General features: G+C 37.0%; 2 protein-coding genes across 2 annotated transcripts; both read left to right on the top strand.

Moving 5' to 3' along the window:
- The first annotated feature begins 3,042 nt into the window (after positions 1-3,042).
- LOC110885753 (polygalacturonase At1g48100) lies at positions 3,043-9,210 on the top strand. Its single transcript, XM_022133461.2, has 6 exons — positions 3,043-3,741; positions 3,832-3,999; positions 4,319-4,363; positions 4,715-4,922; positions 5,023-5,104; positions 8,548-9,210. The coding sequence occupies exons 1-6, from the start codon at positions 3,400-3,402 to the stop codon at positions 9,050-9,052; spliced, it is 1,350 nt and encodes a 449-aa protein (XP_021989153.1). The 5' UTR covers positions 3,043-3,399; the 3' UTR covers positions 9,053-9,210.
- A 1,861-nt stretch (positions 9,211-11,071) lies between these two features.
- Positions 11,072-12,056, top strand: LOC110882594. The gene is made up of 4 exons (XM_022130577.2): positions 11,072-11,113; positions 11,218-11,352; positions 11,442-11,720; positions 11,818-12,056. The coding sequence occupies exons 1-4, from the start codon at positions 11,072-11,074 to the stop codon at positions 11,875-11,877; spliced, it is 516 nt and encodes a 171-aa protein (XP_021986269.1). The 3' UTR covers positions 11,878-12,056.
- Positions 12,057-25,973: the final 13,917 nt, after the last annotated feature.

Below are 25,973 nucleotides of genomic sequence, written 5' to 3'. Positions count from 1 at the left end.
GAATCATTTTCATTGAATATTCCAATTTTTCGTTGGATCGTAACATAAAAAATAAAAAAAAATATGAAATACCTTCGTTTTATTCTTCATGCTCAACATTTGTAGAATAAAAATCAAGAGGTTGAAGAATAATATGCAGACGGCTAAGGCTATAGCCTATAGGGTATGGTCATGACCACCATAATTATTTATGTCAGTATCATGTCACCTACATCTAATCCACCATCCAAAACCAATACCCTAAAGTAGAGGTGTACAAATCGTTTTTTTTTTCAAAAATCGGTTTCGGTTATTAACCGGTTTCGGTTTTTTCACCCAAAATAAAAATCGTTTTTTTTATAACCGGTTCCGGTTACTAACCAGTTTTTGAGGTCCAAAACAATAACCGGTATAACCGGTTGGGACCAGTTTTTAACCGGTTTTTCCCAAAAAAACCGTTTTTTTTTTCCGGTTTTAACTGGTTTTTGAAGTCACGAATAGTAACCGATATAAAAACCGGCGGTTAAAAAAAAAACCGGTTAAAAAAACGGTTATGAAAAAACCGGTTAAAAAAAACCGGTTTCGCTTTTTTTTTTTTTTCCGGTTTCGGTTCTAAAACCAGTTTTTTTGTACATCTCTACCCTAAGGTAGTGTTTGGTATGCAGAGATGGAAGGTGAGGGAATGAAAAAAAGTGTGTTTGGTTGGTTAACGTAATGAAATCACTCATTTCATAAGTCATTCTAGTCCCTCAAATTCATTCCATCCACTCCCCATGTTTTCTTTCCATTTCATTCCCTCTCTCACCCTACGTCACAAACCCCGCCCATCACCACCACCATTTACCACCACCACCACTTGCCATCATCACCACCCACCACCAACCTCCGCCGACCACCACTACCGTCCTACGCTGCTCGTCGCCACCGCCATCGACTACCATCGCTGCCACCCGCCATCGCAGAGCACCGCTACCCCCGACCACTACCACCACCCTCCGCCGACCACCATCACCATCCTCTGCTTCTACCACCACCAACCGTCGCCGCCGCCGCCACCACCACCTCGACCACCATCACCTCGACCAATACCGCCGCCCTCCGCCGACCACCACCACCATCTTCCACGACCACCACCCGCTAACATCGACCACCACCACCAACCGTCATCGCCACGACCACCACCCGTCGCCACCACTATCACCGCCACCCGCCCCAGTAGACCACCGCCAACCCCGACCATCGCCGCCGCCATCGCTAACAACCGTCACCCACCGACCACTGCCGCTACCACCGACCACCGCCACCCATCGCTGCCACCGCCACTAGCCGCCACGGATCACCGCCACCACCCATCGCCGATTTAGTTCATTCCTCTTTTCTTACTTACCAAACAACACAAGTTAATGATTTATTCCTTTCCTGCATGGTAACCAAACATTACGATGGAATGTAATGATCCATTTCATTCTTTTCTCCATTCCATTAACTCGTCTATTCCATTCCCTCATCTATTCCATTAAGCCATACCAAACAGACCCTAAGGGTGTGGTCATGACCCAAACCATCATCCCCTTATTTATTTTAATTTATCTTTGTCTAAACTAAAAAGAAAATGATTACTAGAAAAATGGAAAGGAGGATCATGGTTGCCATGGTTTAATCCATGCAAACCATGCTGGATCATGCAAGAGGATGGTGTAGTCTTTCATTCATGTTCCTATATGATAAATCATGTCCAACCATGACCCCACACCCTTTATCCTAACAAGGACGATCACTTAAAAAAATGAAATTAAATATGCCTGATTATAGAAATTCAATAAAATCATTTTGGATGTTAATAAGTCTTCTCATAAAATGTTTGAAATTAAATTAACATGATAGAAGTTGCTATAAAATTGCTTTGAGTGTTAATTACGAAAATAGCCTTTACCAAGGGTGTACTCTAATATTTAGAGTGTTAACAATGATATGACATGTTAACTAAGATTGCAAATCACTCTCTTCTTGTGTTAAAGAGCATTAAATGAGTTATGTGTTAACATATTAACCAAATGTTAAGAGATTAAATTAATTATTCTTTTATTTTTTAGAATAAAAACCACTAAAACATAGGGTTACATGAAGTTAATGGGATTAACCATTTCTTTGGAGTGAAGCAAAGTTAAATGAGAAAAAAAACTTGATATGACACTTAGGTGGAGTTAAGATAGGTTGAAGTATACTCGAAGGCCTTAGGGGACCCGGGGTGGGGATGTTCTTGTGCGTGATGGCCAACTTCAACGCATGGAAGATTGGAAGAAACCACCACCACCCCAATATTTTAACGTGTGAACATTAAATGGCATTAATAGTTTGATGCGTGATGATTTGAGGGTTGTGAGGGAAATTGTTGGTTGAGGGGAAATTATTAGGTGTGGTGGTGAGTGATGGACATTTCCACTAAAAAATGTTGTGAGTGATGAAATAATAGTTGATGACATGACGGAACTTGATTGGATGTTGTAAGTTATAAATGGATGGTGAGTGATAACCACCCCTATTCGCTTAAGGTGATGCCATGTGGCAACGAGTGAATGATTCTTACTATTTATATGCATAATAAAGTTTGTCTATTATCCTGGTCTTGAAAACTAGAGCTTATTTTTGTATGTTTGAGAAATTGGTTAAGTCATTAGCTAAGGTAACAACTTCTTAAACTTTGCATAGTCATTAGCTAAGGTAACAACTTTAGTTCTTAAACTTTGCAATATGTAATTAAGAATCCTTTTTTTAAGTCACAAATTGAGATAGCGACTTCAGTAGTACTTTTGTAAATTTCTTTTTCTTCCTTTTATCTTTTAAACTGAAAGCCGATATCTAAACTAGTGAGTTCAACAACAGAAAGGCAAAACCATTCGAACATTCGTCTGAATGTTGCAGATTGTAAAGTTCAAGAACCCAAATTCGATACGAATTTTTATCATCACTTTTTAAACAACCAATTACTAAAAAATACCACAATTTCCTAAGAGATAATTGATGGTCGGCTCAGCCCTAAGATTTAAAAAAAAATAGTAACTTTTAAGCCAAACTTCCACTTAGAGCTTCAACCATGTATAAATAAAGAGAACCAACCCCTCTTCTCCTATGCAATTGCTTTTCTTCAACTTGTGTACAACAACTTGTTCATCCCTTGGTGCCAATTGTGGTCACACCCACACCATCAAAAGTCTTAGTTATCAAGCGAACCATATTTCAACTTCCTCAAAACGTGGGTGCCTTCCCTCTTTTGCCATATTTCAACCAAAACCCTATGAACCTTGTTATCTAGCTAACTAGGGTTTACTACCATACAAGTGTGATTCCTTTTGTCTACATTTACCTTTTTTTTGTCCTATAAAACCCTAAACCATCCTCTTCTTCTAGCAGTAGCTCATCATGGGATTATATTTCTACACTTATATGCTCATTTTCTTAAGTCTTTACATTCATTGTAGTACCGTCAACTCACGGTCACTTGACCACATTTCACTGGCACCTTCTCTAGCACCCGAACCAGCTCCATCTCCCGAAATTCAATTGAGTCCAAGGGTTTTTGATGTGAGGTCGTTCGGGTCTGTTGGAGACGGTGTGACAGATGACACAGAAGGTTTTAAGATGGCGTGGGACTCCGCTTGTCAAAGCGATAAACCATCGATCCTTCTTGTTCCAAAGCATTATAGTTTCTTGATACAGTCCACAATTTTCACTGGAAGCTGTGGAAATAGTGTTGTCTTTCAGGTAATAATGTGAATAGATGCATGCTTTGTATGTTGATGCATGATCATGTGGTTTTGTGTTAAATAGTTGTTCTTTTTTGTGTTTGGTTAGATTGAAGGAACAATAATGGCACCAGATGGACCAAGTGTATGGCCAAAAGGTATGAGCAAGAGACAATGGCTTGTGTTTTATAGGGTAAATGGCATGTCTCTACAAGGTGGTGGAGTTATTGATGGAAAAGGTGAAAAGTGGTGGGATCTTCCTTGCAAACCTCACAAAGTATGGTCTTTTTTTCCTATGTTTCCAACTTAATATTTAAAAAAAGAAAAAAGTTAATTATTATTATTAATTTATAATTATAAGTATTAAATTATTTTTGTGTAAAGTAACCAACATGAATGGATTGAATTACGTGCAAATTGCAATATAATATTTCTTCAACTTTTTAGACATGATTTAAAATAACTACGAAAAACATTGATCGTACTTTTAAGTTGATTATCTTAGATAACTGTGCATGACAATAAATTTATAAAGTTCTTCATTAAGTACCAAAGGATTTAATATTTTACTAAGAAAGTTATTGATTATTTGACAGGGACCAAATGGAACAACATTGCCCGGTCCTTGTGATAGCCCCGTTGTAAGTTTAACATTCATATACTTGCTATTTATATATACTACTTTTTAAAGAACTTCATATGATATATACATATAGGTCTATATAAGAATCTTTTTTCTATGCCTTAACTACTTGGTAATAAGTGTGTTTACTATTAATACAACTTTTTCCATGTTATTAATTATTAAAATGATACCTCGTAAAAATATATCAATCAAGAAAATTTTGTTACTTTAAAAGTTGTTCTTGTAATTTAGAAGATTGAGCAATTTTTTATAGTACCTGATTCAAACATGACACTATATATATTCTTAGTTAGCAACAAAATAATAACAAAATCTAATTATTTGTTAATGAATTGACGGAATGCAGACGATTAGGTTTTTCATGAGCACAAATGTTAGTGTTAAAGGAATTAAAGTGAAGAATAGCCCGCAATTCAACTTCCGATTTGACGGGTGTAACGGAGTACATATAGATTCACTGAATATTAAAGCCCCTTCTCTAAGTCCAAACACTGATGGAATCCATATCGAGAATACGAACGATGTGACGATATACAATTCACTTATATCCAATGGTAATAACTAATTAACAATATTTAACATTATATATTAAGTTAAATAAACATATATTAAAAGATAATTAGTTAATAATTAATTTGTGGTCTAAATATGTAGGTGATGATTGTGTCTCAATTGGAGCAGGGAGTTATAATGTTGACATAAAGAACATAACATGTGGTCCAAGCCATGGGATAAGGTAAACATTCCTCACTTTTGTGCCAAACCCATAAATAAGCATTATAAAATAACTCTTTATATGTAACTAGTGGCTTAATGATTTGGGTAGACATCCAACTTTGATCGTTACAGAGGAAAGGATACATTTGCTCGATTGAGTATATTCTAGAATATTTATCCAGTGATTTAGTTGAATGTTAAGAAAACAGTAGATCTTAGATCTTTTTGAATGACAAACGTACAATCACATATTATATATATATAACATACCATCTTTAATATAGATTTTTAATAAAATTTAAACCCTACGTGTGTTGGAGCAAATCGATAATGCTAAATGATCATTTTTTTATTACAGAAAATTAGTTGTATATCTTTTTCTATTTTTGTAGTAGTGGATATACTTAGGTTCCACCACCCATTTATTTGTTTAATCAGTCAACTTTAATACCAGTTAGCAAAAGGTAACCTTAAACAAATTGAAATTTAAACTAATGTAATATAATATTATATATTATTGGTTATTTTTATTTAAGGTGTTCGTGTGAGAGTCGTTCGTGTGACACATGATTATAAAACTTGAATTAGCCAATCTAAATATGTTCTCTTTTGAAGCTTTCACCAAATTATCTGATACGCCTCTAATGATTGTTATCTTTAAACATTTGGTGGTGGTAGTTAGCGTCTTGGTAAACTATGTGTCGGGGTTCTTCTTTCTTCTTCTTCATTTTTTGGGTAGTTTTTATAGGGGATTAATTCAATGTATAGTATATTTTTAATATTATAATTATTTAATCAAGAGTTGCCGTTCAAAAAAGTCTAACCAAGAGTTAAACATTATATAGTCTTTGATCTATCAATTTATTTTATATACATTTCTTGTATTATGAAGCAATGATAGAAAGGGCAATATTTACATACAACTATACTTTTAGTATATAAAGATTTTATATTTTCGTTAAATTTGCCTCTTATTGTATTGCACGATCTTTATATATACAGGGAATAAATCATGAAAAAAAAATAGTTTAAATTAAAAAACCAAAAAACTAATTTTATTTTGGTGTATTTTTTGGGTTTTTTATAGTTTTTTCATGATGTTCTCCCTAAAAATTCTAAAGGTGGTTGTGTAGTGTGTTTATTTTATTGTGTTCACATTGGTTCTCGCAATAAAGATGGTTATTGCATGAACCCTACCCTATATATATGATTAGGTTTAAGAGTGGACACTAGTGTATTTGCGAACTGAGCGAACTAATGCTGGCCATACACGTGTGTAAATCAATGACCAGGATTTGGTTATGAAATACACTAGTATATTTTACGATTGGACGATGCAATCCTAGCCATACACGTGTGTAAGTCAATGGTCAGTATTTGTTCACTTAGTTCGCAAATACATAGTGTTCACTCTACAACCTCATTTGATATCTATACTATATAAATAAAGAAACCACTTTTGGGACACTTATCATCATATTAGGCCATCTCTTATAGATAATTATTAATTTAGTTTAATCTCTTATAGATAATTATTATTTTAGTTTAATATTATTTAATTTAATATCTTATATTATAGATAACCCTTCTACTAAATATTATTAGTTTAATATCTTATGGATAATTATTATTTAGTTTAATATCCTTCTCATTTATGATATTATTTATTTGAATTAATTATATTTAAACGTTTTGTTTAGTTTAGTATCAAATAGATTTTACGAAACTTAAAATAAAAATAACTAATATTATTCATCATTTATACATTTACGGAGTTTTAAATAAAGGGTTAAATTTATTGAGACTTCGTTAGCAAATTTTGCAACAGAATAATCTATTTTTATCACGAAAACCAAACTTTGTATTAATATATTAAATATTTTATTTTCACTATACAAAATTACATTTACTCAACCCATGTAATACATGAGGTTTTTTAAGATATAACTTTTTATTATTTGATATATAAAATTAGATTTATTGAATTCCTTCAATACACGGGGTTTTTAAGGATATATATATTTTTTTTTTATAATTTAGTACAGAAAATTACACTTATTCAAACCGTGTAATGCGCATATTTATGAAGATGTAATTTTTTTATTATTTGGTAAACAATATTACATTTATTTAACCCGTGTAATACACGTGGTTTTAAAGATATAACTTTTTTATTTGTTATATAAAACTATATTTATTCAACCTGTACAATATGGTTCTTATAGATATAAGTTTTTTATTATTTAATATATAAAATTATATTTATTCAACTCGTGCAATAAATGAGGTTTTCAAAGATATATTGTTTTATTATTTAGTATATAAAATTTATTTATTTAACCTGTGTAATACACGGGGTTATAATATATATATAGGGAGCCGCTAGAATGAAAACCACCTCGAGTTGTAAGAACCGCGAGAACTACACCCCACGGAGGGGCGTTCGCCGCGATTTTTTTTTACAAGTAGATGTGTGCATTATAAACACGGCCGTAAAAAATCACGGCGAACGCCCCTCCGTGGGGTGTAGTTTTTTACACCTCAAGTTTGGTGAAAAAAAAAAGAAAAAAGAAAAAAATTAAAAAACACCAAACTTGAGGTGTAAAAAACTACACCCCACGGAGGGGCGTTCGCCGTGATTTTTTACGGCCGTGTTTATAATGCACACATCCACTTGTAAAAAAAAATCGCGGCGAACGCCCCTTCGTGGGGTGTAGTTCTCGCGGTTCTTACAACTCGAGGTGGTTTTCATTCTAGCGATCCTCTATATATATATATATATATATAATGTATTTGTAATTTACAACGTGTGTCTAAAACCTTTGATTTGAATAATAATAAAATAAAACTTATATTTATGATTACTTGTTTATCATCAATTGTGACATACGGACACCTTTATATAGACAATGACAAAATATATTAGTTAAATTACAATTTGTTTAAGGTATGGACATGCCTTTTGCTAAGGTGTATTAAAGTTGATTCATCAATCAGAAAGTAATCATAATAGAAGTTCTATATATTATTATTATTTAAATCCCAATTTTAAACACGCTTTGTATATTAGCACCTCTTAGAAAAACTATATAAAATAAAGTTCGGGTAGTATGATAAGAAGGTAAAATTATGGAATATTTCATTATATGGAAAATTGGTGTATCGTATAATTTGGTTGAAGGCTCAAAAGAGAAATTTAGATTGCCAATTTACAACAATTATTTTTATTTCTAACTTTTAGACTTTTCTATACCTAGTTAATTAACTGAGGATATATAATATCACAAAATCAATATTATAATAATAATATTACAGATACAGATTAACCCAGTATAACATGATGTATTCTTTACAAATACACTTTGGCTAAATAAATTTAGTCCTTTCCAATTTAGTAGATATTTTTTTTATTCTTACAAAATTCTCTCTAGCCACATTGAGTGTGTTTTATACGATTTGCAGCATTGGTAGCCTAGGGATGCGTAACACCCGAGCATGTGTGTCAAACATAACAGTCACAGACTCTGTGATTAGACATTCTGACAATGGAGTTCGAATTAAGACATGGCAAGGTGGGTTCGGGTCAGTATCGAAAGTGAAGTTTTACAACATCCATATGGACAATGTTCGGAACCCGATCATGATTGACCAATACTATTGCCAAACAAAAGGGGGGTGCCGAAACCAGACAGCAGCGGTACATATTTCTGACATAAGTTATGAGAAGATTAGAGGAACGTACGATGCTAGAAGCCCAGCAATGCATTTAGGGTGCAGTAACAGTGTCCCATGTACAAACTTAACATTTTATGACGTCGAATTGATGCCTTCGCAAGGCCAAATAATGGCAACTCCGTTTTGTTGGAACGCGTATGGCGCTCTGCAGACGCTTACTATTCCACCAATTTTCTGCCTGTTAGAAGGTAATCCTGAATCGGTTCCTGATACGGAAATTGATCAGTGTTAGTTAAATAAATGAATAGCAGTTTACTATTGGAGTTTGAATTCAATATCAATATTTGGGTGATGTGTCAATGCGACAAGAGAAGCTCCATCCCTATTATGTTGTAATTTGTAAAACTGATTGAAATATAAATATTATATCTACCTTTCTTTACACCCAAACACAGGTGTATTATTGGTTGGTCGATCTAGTGTGTTAAGCTTCCACGCATTATGATAAAGTTCAATATATCTGTTGTGACCCGTGTATTATCTGAGTTTGTTTTGGACCAGAAAATCAATCTTTCCAACGAATCAATCGTAAGTACATAATATTAAAAGTTTTAATCATTAATTGATACATATATAAAATGCCATATGCGGAGCATTATGATTTTGTTCACAACATTACAACAATAATCATTAATGGATAAAAAAACAAAGTAATTACGGATTAATTGTAATTATCATATGTACATTTTGTTTAATATTTAGAAAGTTTACTTTATTTTTTTAGTTATTTTACCTTTACTAATTCAATATATAATACAACCAAAATTGTAAAAATATGTTACCTATAAATCTATTAAAAAGTATTTGTCTAACAAAATCTTATATATTAATTTGTTAATTTTAAACAAAGCATATGAATTTATTATTAAATAAGAAAATGTTATGTATTAATTATTTATAATATAGGAAATTAATAAAAAACTACATACTTAAAAAAATGTTTTAACAATCCCGATATTAATTGTTTATTCCAAGTAAATAAATAATAACACATACTTAACAAAAAGTTTTAACAATCCCAATACAAACTTCCTTTGCTCTTCTCCTTCTCCGGCATTAGTCTCTTCAGTTTCGTCTCCGGCATTGACGATCAGAAGCTTAAAGATTTCGATCAGGTATTTTTTTTTTTTTTTTTTTTTTTGCTTTCTTGTGTATTTTACAGTTATGTTTTTACATGTTCGTCTTAGTTTCTTGATTTCGAATCATTCTATCTAAATCATAATCTGGTGATGTTAAATTGAGAAATTTATATGAACTTATTTTGTTTGTTTTATAATAAGATTTATATAAACTTGTTTTTTTTTTTTAATTTCGAATGCATTCCCTCTAAATCAGAATCTTAAATAATGTCGTTTCGTAGATACTTGGTTTTCTATTTTCCAATTGATTTTAAATTTATTGTATGAACTGTGATGTAGTATTGATATATTTGTTGTATCAAAGTTAATTTTAATAAAAATACTATTTTTTGGGTAACCTTTCTGAAATGAGTTTATAGTATTGATACATCTGTTTTGTCAGCGTATATATTGTTGGTTGTTGAAAAAAATTAAAGTTTGAAGTTGGGACCAACCTGAATCTTTGGAAAGTTAAGTGTCATATTGTTGGTTGTAGGGACCAACTTGAAGTTAACTTCAGTTATTTTCTTTATTTTCATGTGATTGTTTTTCAGTATTATGATTTGATTTCTATAAATAAGTTATTGTTAAGTTTTAAAAACAGTTGTTATTTCTTTTACAGATATGGATCCAAATAACAAAACTCCTTCTTTTGTTAAAGTTTATTAGACCATGTGTAGTGGAAGGGGAAGATAATGCCCCCACCCTAGGGCATTTTACGCCATGTGGCGGTCCAGTCAGCAAAGGGGCATTATTGGGCGTTTTCTAAAATGGGTGTAGTGGGGATGGGGCATTATTGGGGCATTAAATAAAATAAAGAAAAAACACCTAAAAATCTTATTGGATAACAAAAAGGGAGATGAAAGATGATTGGACAAGGAGAAGGGGGCAAGGCGTGCTTCAAACCACGCCAAGGGGGCTTTTTTTGATTTTTTTTTTAAAATAAAAACGCCGGGTGTAATAGTTATTGGGCGTTTTTAGGCGTTTTTTTTAATTTAAAAAAAAAATGCCCCACTACGGGGGTCTTACGGTAGATGATTGTATATTTTTTGTATGTTTTTTACTTTTCTGTTTACTAAACATAACTTATTGCTACTTATATGTGTTTTGTTTGGATTGATAGGAAATACCATATGATTTTGCTAAATTATTGTGGGGATAACAACTGCCATATGGTGAATATGTTAAAATTGTTGATGGTGACAAATCATGGGTGGTACGAGTTAGAAAAAAATGTGTTGGGCCCTATATTTGGTGATGGCTTCATTAAATTGGTTAGGAATTGTGGTTTGGAAAAAATGATTATCTTTTGTTCAAGGATACTGGACCATCAACACTTGATCTTTCAGTCTTTAAAGAATGTGTTTTCGAGAACTCTTTTATCGCTAAAATTATAGCTGATGACGGCATGATTGTAAGTACTTGGATATGATGTAATTAGTATTTTAAAAACCTTTTTTCTTGTGTATGTTTTGTTTATTTCAATTTGTAACTACTTTTCAGTTCATGGCGAACAAATTCTGGAGAGAATTTTACGGCAAGACTTTTAAAGGTGGATCAGCAACTCTGTATGTGGGAGATAGGTTTTGGAATGTCAAGATGGATGGATGGTCAGATAGAATTGCTTTCACTGATGGATGGTCTAAGCTGATTGAGGATCTCTCCTTAGATACCCGGTGTAATTTTGTATTTACAATGGTTGGATATAAAACTTTTGAGCTGTTTGTTTTTAATCATGAAACCAGTTCTGAAATTTATTTCAAGAAGGTTAAAGTTATTGCGGTTAGTGTTATACAGCTTACTAATTTTTTTTAATTCGAGCTTATTAGTTGAAGCTTAAGTGTAACATGGTTACTAATGTAAATTTTATTTTTTGTAGTCCGAACAAAAGGAGAAGTTGAAGACTGAAGAAAGTGACTGTAACACCCCAATCGCGTAATATAACAACACGCGGCGGAAATATCGGGGAGTCATGTTACAAATTGCTCACAACTACTGGTACTAAATTGTTTCAATATCATTAACATCGTTTTACAAACAAAGAATACATGTAATTGTTCTTTTATTTTAGAAGTCTAATGCCCGTATGCAGTCCTATGCGTTGCATGCTTGAACAATCGAAAACCTGAAACATATGCGAAAACAGTCAGCATAAAAATGCCGGCGAATACATAGATTTTATTAGCCAAATAAATGGCAAAACATTTGGTATTAATCTTAATTATGAAAACTCGTGACAAAATAGGTTTGAATATGGCGATATGATATTTACTAAGTCATTTTATGCCTTATATTGAAATCTCGATTAAACCATCGTAAAAACTTGTTAATATGTTATTAGGAATCCAATCAAGGATTAATAATAACTGTTTTGAAATAAATCAAAACTTATATAAGTATTACATAAATCAAATCAATGAGTCATGATAATACTTCAGATATCTTTCTAAGAATCTAGCATATAAAAATATGGAAGATTCCACAAAGATTTTGATAATCAAACATTGAAACAATTATACACAAAATCCTAAAGTGATCCAGATAACACTACAAGAATAATAAAATGAGAACACTTATATATAGGAAGTACTAGCGGCGTATCCACCATGTTCTTATTTTATTATACCCGTTTCGTTATCTAAATCACAACTACCACATAACACATAAATCGTCAACTTGTACCAACTCGTGAACACGCATTAAAGTACACAATGAATCCAAACAGGGACTCCAATATCAGTACTCTAAACATCCCATATATGTCTAACTATGTAGATAGATAGATACTACATGGATCAGCTTCTCATAAAATGTCAAACCCCCAAAATCCACACGCGGAGTACCACCGCTTGGAGGCGTGACATGACCAGGATCAAGCCAACAATCATATTGAACATAGCATAATATAAATAAGATAGTTCGTAAAACCCAATTCAATATAATTGATGTTCTAAACCAAACATAATATCAATAGCGGAAGCATAATAATGTAAATCCAAAGTAAATCATAAGTTCGAATATTCGAAACGTTAAACATAGTGTTCATGATCTGTGCTCCACAACGACCCGCTCCTCCTTGTGCAAGCTCCATACGATACCTAAGGTCCTGCAAGGCATGCAGCAGAGAGTCAACAACTAGTTGAGCGAGTTCACAGAAAATAAGTTCGTAATAGTAATGAGTATGTTCATCTAGTTGGGGGCTTCCCATGCGTGTATGTACTAATGGTGGGGGGTTTCCCATTGCCTTGTATATAAATATTACTAGTGGGGGATTCCCACGTTTATCTTTACTAATGGGGGTTTCCCATTATGGAACTTACTAGACTATTAGCAACCATGTGTTCTTCTTAAACCGAGAACAGGTATACGTACAAGGTCACGTAGGATTTACGTGAGTGCCCTTCCCCGAGGACAGTGGTACGCGTGGGGTTTACGTAGGATTTACGTAAGTGTCCTTCCGACCCGGAAGACAGTAGTAGGTATTAGTTTACGTAGGTTTTACGTAAGTGTCCTCCCGACCCGGGAGACAATGGTAGATACTAGTTTACGTAGGTTTTACGTAAGTGTCCTGACTATCCTGAGGAAGATGGCCTATAGTCTAGCAATAGCGTAAGTACGAGTAATCATCCATTTCAAATAATCCAACCCAATTCCCAACCCGGGAATCCCATGCCTTGGCTGTGTGAACTCACCTTGGTTTGCTCGGTATGCTAAGTATGTGCTTGTAATTAATCAATCGCGTCCTAAAGTACGCACGTATTCATAATCAGTTTGAATTCATACAGTTCATGTATAAGCATAGTCAATGATCACCAAGTAGTACACATCACTAATCAACATCACACAAGTCATGCATAGTGTTTAACATCAGTTAGTTAACTCAGTTAACACTTAACAGAATTAAATCAGTTTACTGTGCAGGTTATCCAAGTTGGCGAAACAGAAGTTGGCGAATCACATACTTGGCGAAACACATGCTTGACGAAACGCTTGTGTTTCGTCAACTACCCTTTGGCGAAATAGGGGTTCTATTTCGTTAAAGTCCTTTGGCGAAATACATTTTCTAATTCGTCGACATCCTTGGCGAAACACATTCTGTTTCGCCAAGACTTCCAATTCGTCAAACATTCACATTCGTTAAGCAGCAGTTACGTAAACATGTCAGTTACGCAATCATCACAGAAAACCCTAACCATTCTAACAGCCGTCATGCCATCATCGGATCAACACTAACCACAGATTGTTATGCACGGATCTTAGAGAATTCATTCAACGATCATTAACAAATCAATAACGTACTCATCACGGTTTTAATGTCTAGCATGAACCCTAACTTACGTGTACCACAAATCGATTATCATAACACAAACAACATTCAAATATTGTTCCTAAGCATCATGTAATCCAGTTCATCATTAACAATATACATATACATAGGTTGTAACCGATAAATCATACGTTACTAATCCGGGATTACCATAAACATATATTCAAATATGATCCAGGAATCAAGCATAGATATAACATGAATCAAGAAATCATGAACACATAAACGACTAACCGAGTGGAGGGAAAGACGGGTTAATCGCTAGGAGGTCTCTAAAAACCAACTGCCGTCAGTGCACAGGAGCTCTAGGGTTTCAGTTTTTGCCAAAGTTGTGAAACAAGAGGTCGTTCCACGTTTTAAACACATACAGACGATTTGGGCCCGTATTGGGCTTTGGCGAATCAGATGGGCCGGCGAAACAAGCTTCGTTTCGTTAAGAGTGGGCTGGCGAAACAGGATTCCTGTTTCGTCGAATGGTTCTTGGCGAATCAAAATTCTGATTCGTTGAGATGTTTGTTGGTGAAACGCTCTAAGTGTTTTATACTACTACTCACATCATGACAGTAATCACATATAGGCACAATACAATACGTTTCATTAACACATAACATGTACAATTACAAGTCAACAAGTCAACTATCAACAGTCAAAGTCAACGTGCATTTAAAGTCGAAAGGTCGAGTTGTCACATTATCCCCAACTTGAAAGAAATTTCGTCCCGAAATTTGGTACGTGTACTTATAAGGAAGCTAAATAGGTTGCATCGTTCACTGGTTTTCCTGGGGTGTCACATCCTCCCCCCGTTGATCTGGAATTTCGTCCCGAAATTCCGCAGTAGTAGCTTCAGCCTCAGCAGTGGTTGCATTGGTTCCGAATAACTGGGGATACTTTTCTGTCATCTGGTCTTCGCGTTCCCAGGTGTACTCTGGGCCACGACGGGAGTTCCAACGAACTCGAACAAGAGGGATTCTCTTGCTTTTGAGGACCTTAACATCCCGGTCCGTGATTTCAACTGGCTCCTCGACGAACTGCAACCGCTCGTCGATAGTGAGTTCCTTAAAAGGAACTATGAGGGTCTCATCTGACAGGCATTTCTTCAGATTCGACACGTGAAATACATTGTGAACTGCACCGAGTTCAGCTGGTACGTTTAGCTTGTAGGCCACTTTGCCTATTTTCTCAATGATCTCGAACGGTCCGACATATCGCGGATTTAATTTGCCCCGTTTGCCAAAACGAACCACACCCTTCCAGGGTGAAACTTTAAGTAAAACCCGGTCCCCAACCTGAAATTCCAAAGGCTTTCTACGCTTGTCCGCGTAGGCTTTCTGACGGTCGCGTGCTGCCGCCATGCGTTGTCGTATTTGCGCAATCTTTTCCGTGGCGTCCACTACAATCTCTGGACCCGTAATTCTGACTATCCCCCACCTCTGCCCAACAGAGAGGTGACCGGCATTTGCGCCCGTACAATGCCTCGAATGGAGCGGCTTGTACGCTGGTGTGATAACTGTTATTGTATGAGAACTCCACCAAAGGGAGATGCTTTTCCCAGCCGTTGCCGAAATCGATAACACATGCCCGAAGCATGTCTTCAAGAGTTTGGATCGTTCGCTCAGACTGCCCATCCGTCTGAGGATGATATGATGTGCTCATGTCTAATCGTGAGCCGAAAGATTTGTGCATTGCTTGCCATAGTTCTGACGTGAATCGAGCATCGCGATCCGAAATGATGGATGTGGGCACCCCGTGCCTCGAAACAACTTCTTTAAGATAGACGTCTGCGAGAGTGGAGAACTTATCCGTTTCCTTTATAGCCAGAAAGTGTGCAGACTTGGTGAGTCGATCCACGATCACCCATATGGTATCATTCCCCCGCTGGGATCTAGGTAAGCCCGTAACGAAATCCATGGAAATTTCTTCCCATTTCCATTGCGGTATCTTGGGTTACTGAAGTAGGCCCGCTGGTTTCTGATACTCCACTTTGACCTTTGCACAAGTTAAACACTTGCTAACATAAGTAGCGATGTGGGCCTTCATACTAGGCCACCAATATGTTGTTCTGATGTCGTGGTACATTTTATCCGACCCTGGATGTACCGAGTAGCGAGACTTGTGAGCTTCGTCCATTACCAGCTCGCGTAATCCGCCAAAAAGTGGGACCCAAATACGCCCCGTTACATAGTAGGCGCCGTCTTCCTTTTGTCCCATTCGTTGCCTTGAGCCGCGTAAGGCTTCAGCCTTGACGTTTTCGGGTTTTAAAGCTTCTATCTGAGCAGTTCGTATCTGTGCAGGAAGACTGGACTGAATAGTGAGCTGCAAGGCTCGTACGCGTCTAGGTAGAGTGTCCTTTCGACTGAGGGCGTCAGCCACAACATTGGCCTTGCCTGGATGGTACTTGATGGCGCATTCGTAATCGTTCAGTAGTTCGACCCATCATCGTTGACGCATGTTCAAATCCTTTTGCTTAAGGATATGCTCGAGACTCCTGTGATCGGTGTAAATCGTGCACCTGGTACCGTACAGGTAGTGTCGCCATATCTTAAGCGCAAAAACAACAACTCCCAGCTCTAAATCGTGCGTCGTGTAGTTCCGTTCGTGAACCTTGAGTTGACGAGAAGCGTAGGCAATAACCTTATCCCGTTGCATCAATACACACCCAAGTCCCTGTATCGATGCGTCACAATAAACCACGAAGTCATCTTTGCCCTCCGGCAATGAGAGAATAGGTGCGCTGCAAAGCCTATCCTTTAGGTACTGAAAAGCGGTCTCCTAGGGCTCTCCCCAGCGATAGGTGACACCCTTCTGTGTCAGTAGCGTAAGCGGCTGTGCGATCTTGGAAAAGTCTTTTATGAATCGTCTGTAGTAACCCGCCAAACCCAAGAATTGGCGTATTTCCGTTGGTGTACGCGGTGCAGGCCAGTTCCTGATCGAATCTACCTTGGATGGATCGACATGAATCCCATCCCTGTTCACCACATGGCCTAAGAAGTGGACTTCACGAAGCCAGAAGTCGCATTTGGAAAACTTGGCGTACAATTGTTCCTTTCGAAGAAGTTCCTAGATCAATCGCAGATGATGTTCGTGCTCCTCCTGACTCTTGGAGTAAATCAGTATGTATCGATGAAGACAATCACAAACTTGTCTAAGTACGGCTTGCACACCCTGTTCATCAGGTCCATAAATACGGCAGGCGCGTTCGTTAGCCCGAATGGCATGACTAGAAACTCGTAGTGACCATAGCGAGTTCTGAAAGCGGTTTTGGAGATGTCCTCATCCCGGACTCTCAGCTGATGATACCCTGACCTCAAGTCTATCTTGGAGTAGTAACTCGACCCCTGCAACTGGTCGAATAAGTCGTCTATACGCGGAAGAGGGTAACGGTTCTTCACCGTCACCTTGTTCAGTTCACGGTAATCGATGCACATCCTGAAAGTGCCATCCTTCTTTTTCACGAAAAGTACTGGAGCTCCCCAAGGCGATGAGCTTGGACGAATAAAGCCCTTTTCCAAGAGCTCTTGTAGCTGCTTTGATAGTTCCTCCAATTCTGATGGAGCTAGACGATATGGTGCGCGAGCTATGGGTGCTGCTCCTGGAGCGAGCTCGATTTGAAATTCGACCTGACGGTGAGGATGTAATCTAGGTAAATCTTCAGGAAACACTTGAGGGTAGTCGCGTACAACTGGAATATCCTCCAGTTTCTTTTCCTTCACTGATGCATCCGAAACGAGTGCCAAGATTGCGGTGTGACCCTTCCGCAGACACTTCTGAGCCTTCAAGAAAGAGATGATGCCAACCACAGCACCACTCTTGTCGCCTTGAACTTCAAGAGGTTCCTGACTAGAACGAGGAATACGAATGACCTTTTCCTTGCACAAAATCTCTGCGTGATGCTGGGATAACCAATCCATACCGATAACGACGTCGAAACTACCCAAAACTATGGGTATAACATCAATCGAGAAGGTCTGACCAGCTAGAACGATGCTACAACCCTTGATTACATGTGCGGCTTCTACACTTTTACCGTTAGCTAGTTCTACTACATGTTTGGTGTTTAGGGGTGTTGGTGTACGTTTTAACAATTTACTCATTTTCAAAGACATATAGCTTGTATCAGCACCCGAATCAAATAAGACAGTAACGTAAATATCATCGAGAAGAAACTTACCCATAACCACATTGGGATCATTCACTGCGTCACCCCGTCCTGGCACAAAAGCACGACCCCGAGCTTCGTTGCCATTGTTGTTGTTGTTTCCCCCGTTATTGTTGTTGCCATTACCCTGATTGTTGTTGTGGTTCTGATTCTGGTTCAACTGAGGACAATCGCGTTTGTAATGACCTTCTGCTCCACACTGGAAACATTCCCGGTTTCCACGTTGTGGCTGCTGCTGCTGTGGCTTCTGTGGAGCTGGTTGTTGCGGTTGCTGGTTCTGATTTGCAGGCCGTGGGCTCCTACAGTCTTTGGCCCGTGACCCATCTTGAGACATCTTTGACAACGACCCTTGTTGCACTGGCCGCTGTGATGTCTATTGCAGTTGTGACACTTGGGGTGAAACCCTTGATACCTTCTCTGTCTATGACCACCAGAGGATTGCTGACTAGGACTCTGGTAGTGGTCAGTCTTCTGCTGCTGAGCTTGAGACTGAACTGTTGCTGAACCTTTGCTAGAATCCCCATCCCACTTTCTTTTGTTGTCACTGGGAGTAGCAGGAGTAGTGACAGCAGTAGTAGTAGCACTGATGCGTTTTGGCAGCTTGTTCTGATCCACTGCCTGATCGGTGAGTCGGTGGGCAAGACGCTGAATATCTTGAATGTTGTCGAGGTTAGCCGATGTAACATGGCTCTGAATTTCTGAGGCTAGACCCTTGAGGTACAACTCGATGCGCTTGATCGGAGGGTCTACCATGGTTGGACATAAGATAGCCAGTTCGTTCGATCGCTTCGTGTAAGCTTCTATCTCTGACCCTGTCATCTTCAAGTGATAAAACTCATCTTCCAGCTTGTGAATGTCGTCACGCGTGCAGTATTCTCGCTTGATGAGTTCCTTAAAATCACTCCATGGGGTGGCGTTAGCAGCTGCCAACCCGAGAATCTGAACTTGCGCGTTCCACCAGGTTAGCGCAATTCCTTCCAATGTACCGGTGGCGTATTTGACCCTGCGAGCCTCAGGGCATTCGCACATTTCAAACACTGACTCTAGCTTCTCAAACCAATGGAGGAGTCCCACTGCCCCCTCGGTGCCACTGAAAGTACTTGGACGACAGTCCATGAAGTTCTTGAAAGTGCAGACAGGTTGCTGCGCGTGTTGACCTATTGTGTACGAATAGGACAAAGTTAAATACGAGGGTTAATGTAGGATCTAAAGATCCTAGTGTGAGTCTATACTGCAGGGTATACTACCTGCTTGAGCAGCTGCAAGTGCTGCAGCAACTTGAGCTTGAACGAGAGCCTCTAGCTGGGCTTGAGTCATGTTAATTCGTCCAGACATGATCTTCATAGCAAATGCAACATGAGTTAGAGGGGTTCGCGAATAGAGCGATGACAGAAGAGTGTAAGCACATAGGGGTTCTCATGTAACGACATATGGTAAGCAGTGTAATCTAGCATACTACGAGCAAAGTTCTAAGCAGTTCTAACAAGCAGGTAATAAACATAAACCTTATTACCTAGGATGTCGAGTCTTGCACGTGGAGCGAAGCGTCGTTGTGGATCGTTGAGAGCACTGTTCTGGTTATAGTCTGGTTTTAATAAAAACGTTTTTCCCATATTAAAACCAAGTTCTCTATAACCAATGGCTCTGATACCAATCTGTCACACCCCCAAAATCCACACGCGGAGTACCACCGCTTAGAGGCGTGACGTGACCAGGATCAAGCCATCAATCATATTGAACATAGCATAATATAAATAAGATAGTTCGTAAAACCCAATTCAATATAATTGATGTTCTAAACCAAACATAGTATCAATAGCGGAAGCATAATAATGTAAATCCAAAGTAAATCATAAGTTCGAATATTCGAAACGTTAAACATAGTGTTCATGATCTGTGCTCCACAACGACCCGCTCCTCCTTGTGCAAGCTCCATACGATACCTAAGGTCCTGCAAGGCATGCAGCAGAGAGTCAACAACTAGTTGAGCGAGTTCACAGAAAATAAGTTCGTAATAGTAATGAGTATGTTCATCTAGTTGGGGGCTTCCCATGCGTGTATGTACTAATGGTGGGGGGTTTCCCATTGCCTTGTATATAAATATTACTAGTGGGGGATTCCCACGTTTATCTTTACTAATGGGGGTTTCCCATTATGGAACTTACTAGACTATTAGCAACCATGTGTTCTTCTTAAACCGAGAAACAGGTATACGTACAAGGTCACGTAGGATTTACGTGAGTGCCCTTCCCCGAGGACAGTGGTACGCGTGGGGTTTACGTAGGATTTACGTAAGTGTCCTTCCGACCCGGAAGACAGTAGTAGGTATTAGTTTACGTAGGTTTTACGTAAGTGTCCTCCCGACCCGGGAGACAATGGTAGATACTAGTTTACGTAGGTTTTACGTAAGTGTCCTGACTATCCTGAGGACGATGGCCTATAGTCTAGCAATAGCGTAAGTACGAGTAATCATCCATTTCAAATAATCCAACCCAATTCCCAACCCGGGAATCCCATGCCTTGGCTGTGTGAACTCACCTTGGTTTGCTCGGTATGCTAAGTATGTGCTTGTAATTAATCAATCGCGTCCTAAAGTACGCACGTATTCATAATCAGTTTGAATTCATACAGTTCACGTATAAGCATAGTCAATGATCACCAAGTAGTACACATCACTAATCAACATCACACAAGTCATGCATAGTGTTTAACATCAGTTAGTTAACTCAGTTAACACTTAACAGAATTAAATCAGTTTACTGTGCAGGTTATCCAAGTTGGCGAAACAGAAGTTGGCGAATCACATACTTGGCGAAACACATGCTTGACGAAACGCTTGTGTTTCGTCAACTACCCTTTGGCGAAATAGGGGTTCTATTTCGTTAAAGTCCTTTGGCGAAATACATTTTCTAATTCGTCGACATCCTTGGCGAAACACATTCTGTTTCGCCAAGACTTCCAATTCGTCAAACATTCACATTCGTTAAGCAGCAGTTACGTCAACATGTCAGTTACGCAATCATCACAGAAAACCCTAATCATTCTAACAGCCGCCATGCCATAATCGGATCAACACTAACCACAGATTGTTATGCACGGATCTTAGAGAATTCATTCAACGATCATTAACAAATCAATAACGTACTCATCACCGTTTTAATGTCTAGCATGAACCCTAACTTACGTGTACCACAAATCGATTATCATAACACAAACAACATTCAAATATTGTTCCTAAGCATCATGTAATCCAGTTCATCATTAACAATATACATATACATAGGTTGTAACCGATAAATCATACGTTACTAATCCGGGATTACCATAAACATATATTCAAATATGATCCAGGAATCAAGCATAGATATAACATGAATCAAGAAATCATGAACACATAAACGACTAACCGAGTGGAGGGAAAGACGGGTTAATCGCTAGGAGGTCTCTAAAAACCAACTGCCGTCAGTGCACAGGAGCTCTAGGGTTTCAGTTTTTGCCAAAGTTGTGAAACAGGAGGTCGTTCCACGTTTTAAACACATACAGACGATTTGGGCCCGTATTGGGCTTTGGCGAATCAGATGGGCCGGCGAAACAAGCTTCGTTTCGTTAAGAGTGGGCTGGCGAAACAGGATTCCTGTTTCGTCGAATGGTTCTTGGCGAATCAAAATTCTGATTCGTTGAGATGTTTGTTGGTGAAACGCTCTAAGTGTTTTATACTACTACTCACATCATGACAGTAATCACATATAGGCACAATACAATACGTTTCATTAACACATAACATGTACAATTACAAGTCAACAAGTCAACTATCAACAGTCAAAGTCAACGTGCATTTAAAGTCGAAAGGTCGAGTTGTCATATAAAATCGTCTAACTTATCACGCATTAAAGTACACAATGAATCCAAACTTGGACTCCAATATCAGTACTCTAAACATCCTACAAGAATCAACCTATAAAGATAGATAGATGCTATAAGGATTTTGGGTTCTATCACATTGAGTCAAAACAATCCGAAATCCTAATGGTGATTCGGGATAACGCCACGAAAGGTAATACAATAAGCACACTTATATATAAGAAGTACCAGCAGCGTATCCACCATGTGCTTATTGTATTATCTAGTTTCGTTATCTAAATCACCAACTATCTACACAAAAACCCTATGAAGGTAGGAAGATCTAAGACTGTACTTTAAATATCCTATATGAATCTAACTATGAAGATAGGTAGATTACTTAAGGATAAAACCTTGCATTTGCATAATTGGAATAATACACATAAAAGCACTTAGTGAACACACATATGCCATACATTTTGAAAACAGATCGATTACACATATGAATCACCCTAAAACATTTGAAAACGGTAAAAAGGGGGGAACTATGTACTCGCCTGGGGTTGTGTATAGTCCCGGTTCAAAGGGTATAACAAAGCTCAAAAGACCAAGAGTTCAAGTGTTGAAGCGGTTCCTAGGGTAACAGATACTATATTAGGGAATCGATACCTAAATCGGAAGATTGGGTTGAATGAGGTCTTGTAAACCAAATGAGTGTTGGAACTCATGTGATATGGTTTAACAAAGCCTACATTCTAAACTGAAACCTATCCTAAGTGCTTACGACCCCTTTACGACCCGTTAAGGTAGCTTACGCCACTTTAACGCGTCGTTCGCGCAAAAGCGCGTTCGAGACGCCTAACTAGTCCTATGACAAGTATTATATGCCTTAACATATCTAATTATGTTATATAATCAGTTTAGATGTCAAAATATTGGTTACATATGTTTAAAATGAAATTATGCGCAAAAAGGGCATTTTGGTCATTTTCTTAAGGCATATAAACTACCAATCATATGACTAACTAAACGAGGTGGCCATAAGGTATAACCTCGGAAGGTTATTCCCTATACAACTATGGTCACGTTATATGTTTGGTCGGATCCTAATGATCGACCAAACGGGTCTAGTTCGAAAGTCTAAGCGGGTGTTTAGTCCGCTTGACTTACGACCCTACACAAGCACTAAACTAAAAGTGACGAGCTAAACATGTTAGAACATGTTTAACTAATTTAGAAAACAGGTTTTGATATCAAAACCAACGGTTTTGATACTCAAGAATAGTTTGGTTACAAAATACGCATAGGCGCGCATTTTGACCGAAACTATGACTCGTCACTACACCTAATCAACGTGGTAATCAGTAGGTATAGTCACAAGGGACTATAACCATCGTGATTACGCTCACGTTGCGAAGTTCAAACGAACTTCGTGTTGACCATAAACTGGTTAAAGCTGAAAGTCAAACATAGTTTGACTTTCGTACTTAAAACGCGATAAAAGAATGAAAGAAGCTTACAAAGGGTCCAAGCTAGGAAGATCTTGATCCAAAACACTCAGGTATGAAGTTTTAGAACTTCAACTTAGAGTTATTCAGATCAAGTGTGCAGGTAATGGAATGAGGTGATGGGTATTTATAGATTTCGGTGAACCGTTAGGATCGTTTCTCGAACTTTGAGCCTCAATCTAAGCCTTACACTTGGGCACATGGTTTTGCAATACATGGGGTACTCAAAACCAGTCCATAGAGTGCAAATACAAGGGGTAAAAACCATTAAAGCCAGCTCAAGAGACCAGATTCAATGTTTCTGCAAAACTGCTGATCTGGGCACTGCATACGAACCGCAAGGACATAGGCATACGGTCCGTAAGGGCCTTAGCTGATCCGCACTTTCAGAAAATGACAGTTTAGCCCCTGTACTTTGTTTCGTTGCGTTTCGGCACTTCTAACACCCGTCAAACCTATTTTCAAGCTCCACAAGGATGTTATAACATAAAGAACATGAAATATGCTTGAAAACATCTCGGGTGTCGGCTCGTTTGGTCGTACGGTTGCGTTGTTCGGTTAATTACGACGAAACACGAACGGACGCGAAAAACGATCCAAACTACGCGACGAATGGAATTTTATCATGCAAATCACTAAAATAAAATATTTTAATGATTACGTACATAAATTTTTTGAGGTCCGGATATATTCAGAACGTAAGATATGCGCGAAAATGCAAACTTATGCACTTTTTGACGCTTTTAGTCCCTATTGATCAAATAAGTTTATTTTTGCGCACCGAACACCTCAAAGCCTATTTCTAAGCTATGTAAAGGCTATTTAGGGCATATTTAACTTATGATCAAGTTCCGGAATGTGTGATACTATGTGAATCAGCAGACTTTCGCAGTTTGACGCAAATAGTCCCTGTGTGTGAATAAACTTGTTTTTGACACACCAAAGCGTTCAAAAATTATTTCTAAGTTATATAAAAGTTATTTAAGGTATGTTAAGCCTATGTCACTGTTCCGGAGTGTTTTCCGCATTAAACTGATTACGTTTACACATCAGTTCGCGTTTAACTTTCCAGAAAGCGATTTAAAGCTTGAAAATGAACTAGAATCAAAATGTGAAATTGTAAAACCAAAATAAACAAATTTTTGAGACCAAAACACATTGTTTCGTTGATAAAAGATAGTGTCCTACATTGTGTGTGTTTACGGAGCACAAGTGTCACAGTGATGCTGATGAAGGTGTTATTAGGGATAGTGTTGGTGACTATATGCAACTTTCAAATTTTGAGCCTATCTTTAATGTATACTAGTTTATAAACCCGTGTATTACACGAATTACATATAAAAAAACTTAAATTGAATAATATTTTAATTTATAAGTGTTACAAACCCTTGTATTACACACATAAAATATATATATATATATATATATATATATATATATATATATATATATATATATATATATTTTGTAAATAATACTTCTATATAATCCTGATCACATAGTTAAAAAATGTAATAATAGTATAATCTAATTATTGTGTGTTTCTGATTAGCATTAATATAAGGATGGTTTAATAAAAAAGATCTAATTATTGTAAATTTTTTGTTTTACGATAATAATTAATAAAATACATTGTATTTATCTATAAAATTAATTAAATAGTGCATCCTAATATGGTTATTAACATATTTAAATTAAATTTATTATATTAGTAAGGATAAGGATTAAAAAATATTTTTAGATAAAATGTAAGTCAAAATTGTAAAGTTGAAGGAGAGAGTGACCCGTGACAATAAATAGAATCTTATATTAAAAGTTAAATAAGATTTGATGTTTATTAAAAGTTAAATTAGAGTGATATGTGGCATTAAGGGGACTTTTTTTATTAGTAGATTTGTTATTTTATCATCTTTATCAGTAATTAATATTTTAAATCATTTGGTTTTAGAAATATAAGTGGTTAATCTATATATGTGATTAATCTTAATGAGGTGTTATGTTATCAAATAAATTAAATATAATAATGCATAAATAATTAAATCGGGGATATTAATAATAATAATAAAATAATAATAGTTTTGTTATAGATAATAATAAACCTACGATTGAAAGGCTTTTGATTTTAAAAGATATTCATATTAAATACAGACATATTAAAAAATATATAATGACCCTTTATCGTATGCCATAGAGGTGAAGATAAT

Source organism: Helianthus annuus, chromosome 3, assembly GCF_002127325.2.
Source record: "Helianthus annuus cultivar XRQ/B chromosome 3, HanXRQr2.0-SUNRISE, whole genome shotgun sequence".
Lineage (NCBI taxonomy): Eukaryota > Viridiplantae > Streptophyta > Magnoliopsida > Asterales > Asteraceae > Helianthus > Helianthus annuus.
The sequence above is the reverse complement of the archived record's forward strand: the minus strand, read 5'-3'. Positions and strand labels throughout refer to the sequence as shown.